At 39.6% G+C, this 16,630-nt stretch overlaps 1 protein-coding gene and 1 pseudogene across 1 annotated transcript; one reads left to right on the top strand and one right to left on the bottom strand.

The window, feature by feature from the left end:
• Positions 1 to 730: 730 nt before the first annotated feature.
• LOC114302966 (uncharacterized) lies at positions 731 to 4,436 on the bottom strand (annotated as a pseudogene).
• Positions 4,437 to 15,473: 11,037 nt separating this feature from the next.
• On the top strand, positions 15,474 to 16,106 carry LOC145820169 (uncharacterized). The gene has a single exon (XM_082915022.1). The coding sequence runs from the start codon at positions 15,474 to 15,476 to the stop codon at positions 16,104 to 16,106; it is 633 nt and encodes a 210-aa protein (XP_082771148.1).
• The last annotated feature ends 524 nt before the right edge of the window (positions 16,107 to 16,630 follow it).

The following is a 16,630-nucleotide window of genomic DNA, read 5'->3' as shown; positions in this document are numbered from 1 at the left end:
CATAATCAATTAGCACGTAACAATGTAATTAGATGATTATTTCATTAAATACATGTCTGGGTCGTTACAGATTGCTTATTGAAAAAAATATATGAAATTGCAAATATGCCCCCATTGACATAATTTTTTAAATCTATTTATTATTGGCAACGAAAAAAAACTGTTGCTAAAATTTTCTAATCCCAACAAATAATTTCGTTACACATGTTCAGTATTTCATCACTAAATTGAAATATTTCTTAACAAAAAATTTCGCCACTGAAGGGTCTTTTTTTTTTGGCATCGTTTAGTGACGAATATTTTCGTCATTAAAAATCTATCACTATTTTTAATGATGAAATATTTCATCATCCAAAACAAATAGAATAAAATTTTATTTGATTCTAGTGACAAAATGGACGTTATAGTGACAAAATAGTTAACATTTAGCGATGAAATGTTTCGTCACCAAATATCAATAATAGGCGACAAAATAAAATTTCATCACTAAGTACTTTTAGCGAGGACTAATAGACGACGAACGCGATGACGAAATTATTTCGTCACAGATCAATTTGGTGACAAAAATTTCACTATTGGAGACGAAGTGATTTTGTCATTAAAGAACCATTTTGTTGTAGTGGTGGCAATTAATGACTACCAAGATATCCGATAACAAAATCAAAATGATACTCAACATAAAAAGTTTGATCTGTCCAAGAAGCAGTCCTATTTTTACCAACTCAAATAGTCATCTCAACCGTGACAATCTTTTCCGCTTCCGATTCCTTTTATGTGCAACACCATTGCTTTTTGAGCTGGGTGTCAAAGCCAGACTAAAAAGAGGATTGCCAACAAATGTTCTACCTTTCTTCGCAACTCATTTCAGCGAAAGATTATTTACAACACTTACTGTTCACTTCAACACTGAATTTTGGTCAAGCATTTGGGGCGTCCAGGCCGTCGACAGATCTAGTGCAACCGAATCATCAATCGATTTTTTCGATAGATTCATTAGTATCTCCTTAAATGACTAATTTTACATTGAAACTTGATAGCCTTGATAATTTTCACTGATCATATTAACCTTCATAACATATGCTTGCAGAGGTTTCCTTGCACTGACCAGGAACAATCACAAAAAACAAATTCTGATCCGAGATTCCATACTAGATGTGTCGAGCTACTGTCTTTTTGGCTCACGACCTTGGCAAATAGGTGGTTCTTATCATTTAAGATAATAGAAGAATCAGGAATTTGCAGTGCTCGGTGCCACGAGTTAGAAGCAATATATTCCTCCTTAACATTTTAAAAGGAATCACTTTCATCTGCAATCGATCAAGCCAATAGCTTGAGTGCAACTCAGTTATTAGCTTGTGCATTAACCAATCTACTCTCTGTAGTGCACCAATATGTAAATCGTCGTAGAGTTTGACTTTTAGCTTCATGTGATATGCTTCTATGGCACCAGATGCCTCCTAGCTTGCAAGAGAAAGGGCTCTATCATTGTTGTAAGCCACATTTCTATACAAAAATAAAATAATAATAATAATAATAATAATAATGTCAGATTATTAATTTTTAAAAAGAACTCGGAGAGATCATCTAACCCATATTCAAAGAGATTATCTAACCAATCTTAGCACCTAAAAAGCCTTGAAATATTGCACAAAGGAAGTTTGATCAACAAAATCTTGGGTTAATTGTTCTAAAGCAACCATAGAATCCACTCCATCCAAATTCTATATTCTATTTTTCCTAGGCATTTAAAAATCTCTCGCTAAACTTCAATGTTACTACACCTTTTGACAACATTTCGCAGCTATGATCTTTGAACACGCCACAAGGAAAATAGAATAGGACGGGAAAATGTATCCCTGGAAGAAAAGTCACTATGTGAATGAGCTGCATTGGCATTGTAGATAAATTTAAATAGAAAATATTGAGTAAGATCATCATGCCTTGTGAGATTAATCTCTTCTGTTGCGTCATCAATTAAAAACCCATTGATCTTCCAACCAGGGTCAATAGCATGGGCACAATCTAGTAAAGCTTTCATCCATTTTGACATGTCAGGCTTAGCAATGTTACGAATAATGACCCATGCAATAGGGAGTGCATGTTGTCTTGAATCAAACACAAGAAGGGTGCACAAGGGGTACTGCCATTCAGACAGGTCATGACATAAGAATCCTATATGGTAATTCTTGTAAATCTTATGCATTATGGCATCACTAAATTCATTACCTTAAGTCTCTTTATTCCTGTTGGTGCTAAATATTGAAAACTTGTCGTTAACAGGTTGTTAACGTGGCAGAGTGGTTGACATGGCATGAGTTGCTGACATGGTATAAAAGGAGGCATGTGACGTAGTTCTTTTGCTAAAGGGTAAGAGTCCCAAAGATAAACAAAGTGGTTGCAGAAAATCAAGGGGAAATTAGAATTCGAAAATCAAGTAAAGCAATCCCTAAAATGTTGGGATAAAGATGTAAAGAAATAAAGGATTAGGGAAGATCAGAATTGAAAGCTAGGCAGAGCAAGTATAAAAGAGAGTTGGACAAAAGGAAAAAGGCACCCACAAACACTCACAAAAAGTGATATCAATTTAGGAGTAGATTAATTTAGCAATTGTTAGAAGTAAATTAAGTGATAGATTTTCCAACCCCCATTTCTTTTCTTCTGTTGATTGCTATATTTTTTCAATTCTTTGTTCTCGTTTAAATTCTTGTAACCAGTAACAAGTGACAATCTATTTCAATAAATACATATTTTGATTTGTTTTGTTCTGTTTCTTCTTTATTGAATTACCTCCAAAAAATTCCATAATTTGTTTAAGGCATAGAACTCAACTACAAGTCTGATCTTTTGTATTTGTGTGAAAATTAACTCAAGTCTGTCGATTAGGCTTAAACCAAAATTTTGCTAACAATTCCAAAAGTTGAATCAGCTGCCATGAGACTACGATGACCAAAATGGACCATTTGTTGTAACTACCATTCAGTTTGAATCCCCAAAATGAAAGGATTTGTTTCCGTAGTGGCTTGATAAAATAATATAGATTTGTTATTGCGTTCAACCCACATTCAAATGGTAGCTTGATCATCTAGATCTAACTCATGGGTAGAATGTTTGATAATCATCCCAAGTTAGTGGACGTACTGGGAAGCAAGGCTATTTATTTTTGCATTTGAACATTAGCAGCTCTATCCTTCCAATGTGCTTCTCCAACACATTTTCCTCAGGAATGCAAAGATAGATCATAGACATAGTTTGCAGCTGAATCTCATTACATATGTATAGAATTTTCTTAGCACTAAGGCCAATTGCATCTCTGTCAAGTGGCCCATGACATACAAAACCTAACTTGTTTATGTGGTGCCTATCATTATAAATAATAAGTGAAAGTGATGGATGGGCATAAAACACTTCGCTACAAAATGGCAAGTGCATCCCCTCATGGATTGAGGTCTAGCAGCGTGGTTTTGGGTGTTGAGTTGACATCTTTGGCTTGGGAATATACCTCATCATTTCCCATAATTTTCAGGACCCAAAGAACACCAATACCTTCACAAAGAAGAAATGGAAAAGAAATGAATGACACAAAAATGATTGAAAAAAACTTGTATATATTGAAGGAAATGTTTTCATATACTTTACTTATAGATGAAAACCTCAATGTCCAGTCCACCAGAATCTATTCGTGAACTATACCAGACAATTACACTGGTAGACCAAATGTTTAGTATTAAGTACTATACTTTGGTCTAGGTACTAATTTCAATTTTTGGTAGTATTTTCAGTGAAACCTAGTCTTAAAGTTTTTTGAATCCATGTCATATTATAAAATATAAGTGATATTGGGTTGATATTGGTCACAACTTTGAAACATTTAAGAATAATTGAAATGGAAAAAATAGGCACAACAGCAAGTTTCCTATATTTTTTTTTCATGGAAAAAATGAGATTTTTTTTTTTTTTTTTTGACATAGACAACAACAGGACTTGATCCCATATTATCAAGATTGACAGAAAAAATGGCTACCACTTCTACATTCTTAGCACTATATTACCCTGGTGCCTCTCAAAAATACATTCTTAATAGATAATGACATGGAAGGATAACCTCGTTACATTTCAAAATAAAAGAGCAAGATGGATATAGGTTATATGCAAACTGGAGAACTTACAGCCCATACTCCAAATATTCATCACTCTTGTACTCCTTTAAGCTGCCTCTTGATCGTTTTTCTTCCTCTCTCAATATGGAACCACATCGGGCATTCTACATTAGAGCACTCTCTAATTATGAATGCATCAACCCTCGCATAAGGAATGAGGGCTACATCATCATGATGCTCAGGAGTTCCAAACTTGGACTAATTCAAGTCAATAGAAGTGAACTCCTCCACTGGTGAGTCTTGCACAGAAAGATTGAGGATAGATTCAATTATGTCCATATGCTACAATATCACTACCTGCTGACTGGTATGGTTGTTGAGCCAGTTCGACATTAACCATCAATAACTGCTAAAAAAAAGGCATACATAAGTTAATGAAAAAGAAGTCATCCAGAAAGGGCAAAATAATAACAGTTGTAGCATTTTATACTTCTTGTTATAATGGAATTAAATTTGAATATTTGATTTTCTTGATTGAAAACCTTCTTAGTCGATATTTGAGCCTTGATTGAGGTGTTATCATAGTGGTTGGGCGAGATTGATTCAAAAACTCCAAATTTGAATAGTTGTTATTGAGTAGTTTTCACTTTTTTTCATTTTCTCTCCACACTTTGACTCTTGATGTGAGGCTATAACCATTGGAAAGCTTACTTCCGGGGCTTCAATTTGGACCCAAGAATGACCTTTAGAGATGGAAATCGGAACCCGAGCTGACGGGGACCCGATCCCCCGACCCCGAATTGAGCGGTTATTCCCCGAAAAATACCCTCGACGGGCCGGGGATGGTATTAAAAATTAAATCCATGATGATATTCGGGTCGGGGACGGGGATACATGTTTCAGCCCCGAACCCGGCCCTATCCCCGGCCCGGTTGCCCCCCAACGTGAAATTACTCTTTTACCCCTCCTTATATATAACATATGTGTGTGTGTGTTTAGGGTTTAGTTTGAACACACACACACACTCAACACAAACACAACACAGACAGAGCCGTCTTTGCTCTAGCTCTCTCTCTCTCTCTCTCTCTCTCTCTCTGACACACCACGACGGCGGCGGCGCCGATCCTCCGTCACCACCGATCGTCCCTCACTCCCGATCCCCCCTCACCGCCCACTCATACCTCACAGATCCTCCTCCGTCACCGCCGCTGCTGGTAAGACCTTAGAGTTTCACCTCCATCTTCTCTCTCTCTCTCTATTTCCATCTTCTCTCTTGGTTTCTCTCTTCTCTCTCTCTCTTTCAGTAGATCGAGCAGCAGCGGTAACGAAGGGACTGTGTCGCAGTCTCCGATCGTGTACATAGGGAAGCAGGTGGCGTCGGAGGCGACGTACGTGATGATGAGAACAAATTTTTACTGAGATCGCTGTGTTGATCGCTGCTTTGTTGATTTCAGATTTTTTTACTCAGATTTCTTCAATTTCAGATTTTTTTTTTTTTCAAAGTTGATGATTGTTGTTCATGATGATTGTTGATGTTGATGATGAGAACAGATTAATTTTTTGTTGTTGTTGTCGATGATGATGATGATGATGATGATGAGAGCATATTAATTCTTGTGTTGTGTTGAACAAAATAAAAAAAAAACAAAAAAAGAATGGTCGGGGATATTTCGGGGTCGGGGAAACCCGATCCCCGATCGGGGACGGGGGCAGGGGCGCGGGGCGCGGGGGGGCGATAGCCTCCCCGCCAGGGATCTGGGCTAGGGACGAGGAATTTATCGCTTTCGGGGATCGGGGACGAGGAGTGTGGTCCCCAGCCCCGCCCCGCCCCGTTGCCATTCCTAACAACCTTAAACGGAGTCCGACCATGAGAGTTATGCCTGTTTGAAATTTGCGAATCTGTACTGCGAGAGTAGTGGCCTTGAGTGCAACTTTCACCACTCGAGCAAACTGTCCAGAATTAGATCTTTAAAAGTGTGAGAACCCGAATATAAAAATTAAGTAAATAATTAAATAATAATATTACAATCTCAAATATTTTGGTGGTGAATTCTAAGGTGCAAATTAAATATTATTGGAGAATCTTTTAATTAATTTTTAAGCCTAAAATAAATTTATGGTGACAGTCTTTAATTTAGAGGTAAGATTTATTATTTAAAAAAAAAATAGGGGGCAAGTTAGTATGTATATTTTGATTTAATAATAGTTGTATTTTATTTAAATTAATGATGAGAGGAAATATAATAAAATAAAACATAGTATAATAATTTAGAATCTTTTAAGTTTAGATATATATATATATATATATATATATATATATATAAAGCAACCCTAGTTTTCCTAACAAAAACCCTAACCCTTATTATAATTGTTTTCCACATCACTTTCAACACATAGCAGCCGTGAGAGAAAGAAAGGAGAGAGGGAAAGAGAAGCTGCGTTGGGTTGTCTCTAGGAATCATCTGAATCTAAAGCAAATTTTTTAAGGTAGACTAATGTTTTAATTGTTTTGTCTCTTCTTTTACATTTTTTTCCCCTTCTTTCTTCATTGTGATGTGCCGTTTGGCACTATTTTGGGTATAGTGTATGGCTTGTGTGCAGAGGTTATTTGGAGGCTAGCATGTATGGCTTTGGTAAGGTGAAGGGCTGAAGGTGTGTTTGGGTGGTATGGGGTTACATTGTAAGAGTGCCATGTAGAGGGTGTAAATTGTAGTCTAAAAATTCTGTACAGAGTCACAAACTTTAAAAATCAAGAAATCATATCAAACGAATGAATTTTAAACTGAACTTTTTACAGTAGATCAATTACATATTGAATTGCATATCTGAATTTTTTTCATAATTTTTGGGAGTCAAAATCCATATAAACTGATGCGTTCAAATCTGTCAAGAAAATTGGTTTTTAAGTAGTAAATTCGGGAGTGTTGTTCTCTTTGGTATCAATCCAAAAAGTATCAAATTAGTGTCATTAGAACCGGTTACGAGTCTAGTTTCATACGTTTTTGGCCTTGCATTGATTGCTCGTGTATATTAAGAGAACCGTCAATTTCTTTAAAGTGCTGCAAAAAACAACCAGTTCAGATATAATTAATTGTAGATAATTGTTTTGATAAGCATATCAAGTGAAACCAATTGGGTTTGAAACTTAGGATATATTAGTTGATATCTGAAGGTTTTTGGAATTTTTCGAGCAACGTGGAGTGGGTTTTTAATTTTCAAAGTTAGCGAATAGATTGGAAAAACTCTGTTTTATCTTAAAGTCACTTTTAGTTAAGTTTTGATCGGAACCTATGTCTTGGGTGATTTTAGACCTTGAAGAACATGAACTTACGTAATATTTAAGAGTAACGGTGAGTTGGGTTGAGCCGTGTTAGTGCGCTTTAGTTTGGGGTTAATTAGTTCTTATTCTTTAGTATTTTTAAATTAGTAGTGACGTGTAGTTTTCATATTGGTTAAGGGCACTAGTTAGACTTTCATACTCAATTCGATGATTATATTATTTCGTTTTCAGATGAGTAGTTTCATGCTACATATTTTTATAAATGTCCCCTACCCTGAACTGTTGGAAAATTAAATTGTTGTTTCATGACTAAACTGTTTTGATAAATTATTATATTATCAATTGAATCAAATTATTTCTGAAACATGTGTGAACTTGGCATACTGTAAACTATTTGTTTTGGTCTCATGTTTATAATGATGAACTACCATGTTTTGCGAAACTGATGTGTATTGATTATTGGGACCATATGTGTATTTAGTCCACGAAAATTATTCCACTGTGTGTGGTGACTCTGGCCACTAGGGAACAGATCCGGGTTAGGCCGTGATGACTCTAGTGCTCAACAATTGTAAGGAAAAGACCTTAAAAAAAAAACTAGGTGACCTTCAATCGGATCGTCTTTGAGAAAAGGCCCAGATTGCCACCATGAGGATGACTCTTAGTTCGGTATTGGATTCAACAGGGCTTGTAGCCTTGAGAACTGTGTGGCATATTATTTGTTTTTCTTGGTACCCAAAAAATTATTGGTGTTCATGTTATAATTGTTTTAAGTGAAAAATGTCATTTATCATGTTTTTGCGAGACATGAGTATTTTAAGTGTTGAACTGTGCAACCTTCTTTTTGAAACAGATTGTATTTACGAAACTGTATGCCAATCTAGTTTCTGTGATATATATCTTATTTTGGAATTGAGCCATGTTTTCAAAACTGTATTTACTATCCATGTTGCTACTCACTGAGCTATCAACTGACTTAGTTTTTATCACTTCCAGGTGTTAGAAGGACTTAGAGTGGACTCATGGTGTAGCGGGGACTCAATTTCATGGACCTATAGGGCATTTATTTAATTTGTTTTAGGTTGCTTGTCGAGTTTTGTGCATACATTGTGGTTGAGTTTTATTTAAAATTATTTTATGTTGTGGGCGGTTTGTGTCCCATTTAGTATATATATATTTTTAGGAAGTTTGTTATGACTTGTTTTTCAATTATGGCATGTCACTGGATTGAGTGTCGATTTATATATTTCTAGGCTATCATCACATTTATTCTTTGTGGTTTTGGGTTCATGTTTAGGCTTACGTGTGCCTTGGGCTAAGTCCCTGTGGGCCACGGCCGGTCATGCCCGGATTTGGGGTGTGACAAAAAGTCAATTTTTGGTCAAACCTCTTCACTTTTCACTCCTTTCTCTCTCTCCTTCTGCCCATTTTTGAATTTTCAAGCTTTTTAGCCTTGATTTTATTTATTTCAACCCATATTTGACCCCTAGTCCCTTATATCAAAATATAGAGCTCGGTGAGGGCTTCCACTTAATCTGAATGGATCGTCTTTTCATCTCCAATGATTTTTCTGACTTGTTTCCTTCTTGTTTCAAGTGGTAGGGTCTATTTCTTAAACTCGATGTGAGTTCGGTAGTGTATTTGTGGTGTATTTTAAATATATGGATTTCGTTGTTTTTGGGTTGATTTTGAAAAGTTGATTTATAAAAGGAGGGTTTGTTCTAAATGGAATGATTAAGCTATGGTTTATCTTTAAAAAGTCTATTTCCATTTGCAAAGATGCATATGAGTTTTTAAAAGTGAAATGCCCAATTTGAGAAAAACCCTAATTGATTAACTTTTGGGAATTGGTTGAATTTTTGGAAAAAGGGTTTGGTTGGAAATGTGTTGTGAGATTTATAAATACCGAGTGTTGGATACTCTTTGGCAATACTTAGGAACTATGATTTTAATATTTTAGATTTGTATATTTGGATCGTTATCTTTATTTATTGTTTAGAGATAACAGTTTTGGCTATCAATGGAGAATAACATTATCATGTGTTAGAAATTGCATATGAACTAGGAAAACTAGACTGTTTATAAATCATTCATATCATGGTGTATATAATGGATTTTAGGGAATTGAAATTGCATGTTTTGTAAAAAGGTTTCAGAAATTCTTGTGTAATGTTTTAAGAGCGTTGTTTTATTTTCAAAACCATATTTTGGATCATATGTAAAGTGTTATTTGGAAAAAGGGTAAATAAAATGGTGAAGTTGAGTAAAGAGTGTTAAAGCAGAATTAAGTTGGTATGTGTGTCCTTGGTGAAAGACCTAAACCAGTGCAGTAGGTGGCAAGCCTTCCGGTTAGCACCGGTAAAAATGACCTTGTGACTTGTATAGTTACTCGTATGAAAACTAGCCCTGGAGATATACCCATTTTATTTATTATCATTTTGGTTTTGGAACAGGATATTATGGAAATGGTTTTAGCAATGTATTTGGTTTTGTTTAGCATTGTATTTGCTGGTTGGTATTGAGATACCTAGATTGGCTTTTGAAAAGAGATTTTATATCAAACTGATATTTTAAACTCGGAAAACGTTTTGATTTAACGTAAGGTTTTGGTAATTGGAAAGAAAGGATTTTGTTAAGAAATCAAATGGATTTGAAAAATGCATTTGGGCCTAATGTATGTATGTATTGCATCATGATCATTTACACGGGTGGAGCATATTTAGTTTTTGAAATATTCTCTACTGGGTTTTATGCTCACCCCACGTGGCTGAAAATATTTTTCAAGTGTACATGTGTGGATGTGGACTGAGATGTGAAGTTGTGTTGGAACCGTGTAGGGTGGTTCTTTTGTTTGTAGGCTATGGGCCATTCTTGTCATATATCAGCTACGGGCCATTCTTGTAAGGGTTGCACTTTTTCTATGTGATGTAAGCCTTTGGGCGCTTCAATTTGATTTATAATATCTTTGCATGCTTTAATTACAGAGCATCCATTCAACTTAGATGTTATATTTAAGAATGTATGAATTTGGATGAACACATATATTGCGTGACTATACCATATATATCTGCATGAGAGTTGTTATTTATTGTTTGTCGTTGGGTGATTTATTCATGTGTGTCGGACCTCGTGAATTCAGGGCGTGACAACAACTTTGTTGAATCATTATCATGAACTACTTGTTACATAGATAGAGAAGGACACGTGACAAAGTTATAACACAACGCAAATGCTGACATGTCAACTTTGAAGAAAGTAGGACATGGCATGGCAATGTAACCACATATTTTTATATGTAGAGATATATCATCCTCCATGGCAAGTATATAATAATTTTGATTATTTCTTGCTTGTGTGTATCAAGTATTGCATCATGTGAAAGATGTAGCTAGACAAATATCATATACGTAATGTGGGGAAGTAATTTATGAATAATAGCACGTGGCTAAGGTGACGCTGAAGTGTTAGCTGAGGTGCCACGTGGCCTGGTCATGCTTGCCGAGACAATCTCGGCTAGACTGAGGTTATCTGCGGAGATGTCGGAATCTGAGATAAGCGGATAAGGGATAAGAATCCTAGATGAAAGAGGGATCTACTTTGGATAAGGATAAAGCTCTTAAGGAGTTTATCCTTATCTAGCTGAGATTCCAAGATGAGCATTGAGCCTGAGTCCACTGAAGTGAGGCTTCTAAAGGGATCAGGTCACTACTGATTATAAAAGCAGAGGCACCACCGTGGGTCTGAGGTATGTGTGATATACTATGAGCAGTGACTTGTGAGTTAAATACGTGAATTAATATCTTTGAGAGATTACTGACTTGATCATCGGAGTGCTCCTAGGTGGCAAACCACCGCGGTATTCTTAATTTCTTGTTACAGGTTGTTGGGCTTAATCTATTCTGCCGGTGCTCTCCAGCTGAGTTCCCCATTTGGTTGTGTGGTCAAAAATCAACACCCACAATTTGGCGCCGTCTGTGGGAACTTAAAGAGAATAGATGGCCAACAACGGGCAAGAAGAAAAAATTGGGGACGACATCCACAATGAGAGTGGTGAACATGTGGATCCTAATGTTAGAGAAGAAAATCGTAATGAAGGGATACAGGAACCGAACCTCGGAGACAAGGACGCCAACAAGGAGCGTAACGTCCCGAAGAAAGGTGGCCGAGATGAGTATTTCAACAAGAGCGACCTCCAGGTATGGAAGGATAGATGCCTAAGGAGGGATGATGAGATGAAAGGAATGGCAAACAAGTTGGCAGACCTACAATCGGTGGTCAACTTTATGATGCAAAACAATATGATGCAACCACTATTCCTGTTGCAGGATACGTCGGCACCAGTGGCTTAAACTGATGCCTAGAAAGGAGGTCAAAAAATAGTCCCAATAATCCCACAGCATGGCAAGTGATAGGAGCACTCATGTCGTCCATCACAGGATATCCGATGGATAGAGTCTGTACGTGGTGAGTCGCAGAAGACACCACGAACTAAGGGGACCTATGTCAAAGAATCTCGACATATCCAAGGTAAGGGCCTCTGTTTTGATGCAGTGGACGAAGGGAAGTCCAAGCGGACACACAATTACACTAGGGGCAGCGCCCCAAAGAGGCTGAAATCTATTGATAGCTGAGCTCCCAATCAGACAAAAGAAGATTTGAGAGACTACCATCAGAGAAAGCAGCTCAACACTGAGATCACATCCCCCAACAAGCTAAGGACGCCATTCTCGGTGGAGTTAGATACGTTTGAGGCCCCGAAGAGGTTCAACATGCCGAGGTTCTAGATTTACGATAGTAAGCCTGATCTTAACTTTCATGTTGATCTGTATTTAAATTCAATAGCTTTGTGGAGCGAGAATGAACAGCTACTGTGCAAGTTACTCCTCTCATCCTTTCGAGAGATAGCATCTAATTGGTTCCACAAGTTGCCGAAAAGAACTGTGAAGAGTTGGGAGGGCCTGGCCGAGATATTTGTGGCCAGGTTTGTTACGAACAAATCGCAGCCACTGAGGGTAGATTCCCTACTGGCTTTGAAGATCAATGATGCTGAAGGCCTCAAGGCTTACGCCAAGAGATATTACGAGGCGTACAATAGGATTCCAAGTTGTAACCAAGAGCTGGCGCTCGTGTCTTTTGAGAATGGTCTGGGTGATAAATGCTCGCTTCAAAAGTCACTTGTAAAGACCATACCGAAAAGCATGGAAGAACTCATGGCACGAATTGAAAAGTATGCTAAAGCAAAAGAGGACACACAATGAGCAAGGACATCAAAGCAAGAAAAGAGAAACTGCGCGCCGAAGCGAGGCTGAGGTGTTGACAGGCAGGAGACAGGGGTTAGGGCTGAACAGACAGTCACCATTGTATACCGATCTACAAAGTTTTGGAAAGGATAAGAAACCAACCATATTATAAAGCGCCGGAGAAGACCCTTGGTGAGTTTATAAGAAGGAGCATTGTGAAGCATTGTGCTTACCATAATAAGGATGGGCACTTGACTCAGGGTGCAGGGTCTGAAGTCGCACTTGGAGGATTTGGTCAGACAGGGTCACCTGAGAGACCTATTAGATGAGGTTAGAACAAGGGAAGAGCATGCAAGGCTTCCCCCAGCTCCGGCAACACCACCTCTACTACGGCCACCGTAGGAAGCAAATGGACCTCGGGTAATCAGTGTGATTCACTCGAAAGTCAATGAGAATGATGTACGAGGGAAGACTCAAAGAGTAAGGCACCTGCGGCATATATATCAGGTCCAACAAAAGAAGCCTAGGACAAGTGAATACCAGGGGACCAATGGTTTCTTTTACTGAGACAGACCTGGATATGGTGCATGTAAGGCCCTGGTGTCCCACATCGGGAATAAAGGGGAAGTTCCTGGGCTATAAAAGTAAAAACCTGGACCCTTATGTAGCAGCGAGGCCTTTTCCCGGGTGGTGAGAGCCCTATTAGAACTCCCCAGTTAAGCGTGCTTAGGCTGGAGTAGTTCTGGGATGGGTGACCCATTAGGAAGAACAAATCCGTGCGGGTGTGGCCTAAAGCGGACAATATCGATGATATGTGAAGGGTTGGGACATTACAAATGGTATCAGAGCCGACTCTCCGGAGTACCGAGTGTGGGCCCCTAGCGTCTCTCGGTGCATGTAGGCGGGCTTGTGAGCTGGCAGGCTACTGCACGGGGACGTGCAGCCCTAAGAGGGGTGATTGTAAGGCCCTGGTGTCCCACATCGAGAATGGAAGGGGAGTTCTTGGGCTATAAAAGTAAAAACCTAGACCCTTATATAGCATCGAGGCCTTTTCTCGGGTGGTGAGAGCCCTATTAGAACTCCCCAGTTAAGCGTGCTTAGGCTGGAGTAGTTCTGGGATGGGTGACCCATTGGGAAGAACAAATCCGTGCGGGGTGGCCTAAAGCGGACAATATCGATGATATGTGAAGGGTTGGGGCGTTACAGTGCATCATCCCTGGTTATGGTGCAACATCTACACAACGATGCCCTGGTGATAACTTTGAAGATTGGAGAATGCCCGGTGAGGTGCATACTAGTTGATCAAAGCAGTTCTTGTGACATCATATATGTTAGATATTACAAGGAGCTTGGCCTTTACCCAGATGACCCAGAATAATCAGACAGCCTGATGGTTGGATTCAACGGGACGCCGACATAGTCTCTCGGAGCCACGAATTTGGAGGTATAGGCAGGCACCAAGAAAGTAAACATGGAGTTTATAGTAATTGACACCCCCTCCCCTTACAATGTTATTTTGGGAAGACCGTGGTTATACGCAATGAGTGTTATTCCCTCAACATTGCACCAGTTGTTACAATTCCCTACCGAACAGGGGATTAAGGAGATCAGAGGAGACCAGGTGCAGGAAAAAAATTGCTCTATGGTAGCAATGAAATCTACCTACAACGTGCGGGAAACAAAGATAGTGGAAATAGAAGATGAGAACAGGGAGATCCTATATGATGTCAGCAAAGAACCAACCATCAAGAGTGAGGAAGCTTTGAAAAAGATTCTAGTCCAAGAAGGCGAGGAAGAGAGCTTCTTCCTTCTCGGTTCAGAATTAGCTAAGGAGGAGGAAAAGGAGTTTGAGACTTTTCTGCTAGCAAACATAGAAGTGTTTGCCTGGACGTCTTATAAGATGCCTGGAATTGACCTCGAGGTCACTTGTCATAGGCTCAATGTGGACAGGTCGGCTAAACCTATCATCTAGCGAGCAAGAAGGCCGACATTGATACATGTGAAGGCAGTCGAGGAGGAAGTAGACAAGTTGTTGGAAGTCTAGGCCATCCAGAAGGTGAACTACCCTACCTGGCTGTCCAATACAATGGTAGTGAAAAAGAAGAATGGCAAGTGAAGGGTTTACATGGACTTCACCGGCCTAAATAAGGCTTGCCCCAAGGACAGCTTCCCTTTGCCTAAGATCGATCAGCTGGTGGATGCCACATCAAGGCATGGGAGGATGAGCTTCTTGGATGCCTACAGAGGATGTCACCAGATAGCAATGTATTCCCCAGATGAAGAGAAGACGACATTTATCACCCCAAAAGGGCTGTATTGCTACCAGGTAATGCCTTTTGGGTTGAAGAATGCAGGAGCGACCAACCAGAGATTGGTGACCAAGATGTTCAAGCATTTGATAGGGAGGACAGTAAAGGTCTACATCGACGACATGGTCGTGAAGACCAAGGAACCAGGGAATCATCTGGCAGACCTGCAGGAGGTCTTTAACATATTGAAGGCATATCGACTTCAACTTAATGCGTCGAAGTGCACATTTAGAGTTGGCTCTAGCAAGTTCCTGGGCTACCTAGTGACTAGAAGAGGAATAGAGGCGAGCCTGGATCAAATCAAGGCTATACTTGATTTGAAGAGCCCAACGACAACAAGGCAGGTCCAGGTCTTAATCGACAAGGCAGCAGCCTTGAACAGGTTCATAAGTCGGAGCTCAGACAAGTACAAACCCTTCTTCCAACTGCTAAAGAAGGCCCCAAACCTCATTTGAATGGAAGAGTGCGCAGTCACCTTGGCCGACTTAAAAAGGTATTTGACAACCTTGGAGTGTTGTCAAATCCAATACCTGGCGAAGAACTATTCATGTACTTGGCAATATCAGACCACGCTGTCAGCACAGTGGTAATCCATGAAGAGGAGGGGGGACAGAAGGCAGTATACTATGTGAGCAAGACCCTGGCAAGTGCGAAAACCAGGTACCTACCCCTAGAGAAGTTAATACTTGCGCTGGTGATGGCTTCCAAAAAGTTGAATCACTACTTCCAAGCCCACAAGATTGTGGTGCTGACGGAGTATCCCCTGAAGTCCCTGTTGCAGCATGGAGATTTGATAGGCAGAGTAACCAGATGGACAGTGCTGCTGGGCCAGTACGACTTGGAATTCAGGCCTAGAACAACAATCAAGGGCCAAAATTGGGCCGACTTTATGGCCGAGTTCACTCCAGGAACGATCCCAAGGCAAGCTCCGATGAGCCGCGGCTTAAGATGTCCAGGAGAGCAAAAAGAGACCCAGCTGGGGCCAAAGAACCCCACACTAGCAGAGCAAAAGAAGGAAGAAAGACCAAAGCCTTGTGATATCTACATTGGTGACTCCTTCCAGCTCTTTGTCGACGAAAGCTTAAACCGGCAGGGAGTAGGAGAGGGAGTAGTGTTGATATCGTCGAATGGGAACATAATAGAACAGTATCTGTTTGGGGTTCATGGCCCCAAACAATGAAGCAAAGTATAAGGCACTCATTGTTGGACTAAAACTGGCAGCAGCAATAGAGGCAGATGAAGTGGTAATCTTTAGTGACTCCCAACTCATTGTGAATCAAGCAACGGGCGAATACGCAGTCCGAGATGAGAGAATGATAGCGTATGTTAAAGAGGTTGTCAAGATGCTAACATATTTTCAGTACTACTGATTACAGCAAGTTAGCCGAGATGATAACAGCCATGCCGATGCCCTGGCCAACCTCACCAACGCAATGAAGTTGGGTATAGCAAGGATAATAATGGTTGATTATTTGACAAGACCAAGCATGGAGCCTTTGATAATAGAGTATGAGACAATATACGTGGAGATGGGTCCAAGCTGAAGGGATGCAATAATGTAGACACCCCATTTTTGATGGCCCTTACGACATGGACGTCATTGCATGCACACCCAATGATGAGGGCATATGCTTGTCAAGTGCTTGAAGTCTGTAGACCGCCCGAACTCTCTCCGTGCGCGCCCCTTTCGGAGAGGGCGCGGAT

This window comes from Camellia sinensis, chromosome 1, assembly GCF_055761805.1.
Source record: "Camellia sinensis isolate YWXY chromosome 1, ASM5576180v1, whole genome shotgun sequence".
Classification (NCBI taxonomy): domain Eukaryota; kingdom Viridiplantae; phylum Streptophyta; class Magnoliopsida; order Ericales; family Theaceae; genus Camellia; species Camellia sinensis.
This window is presented reverse-complemented; position numbering and strand designations above follow the sequence as displayed.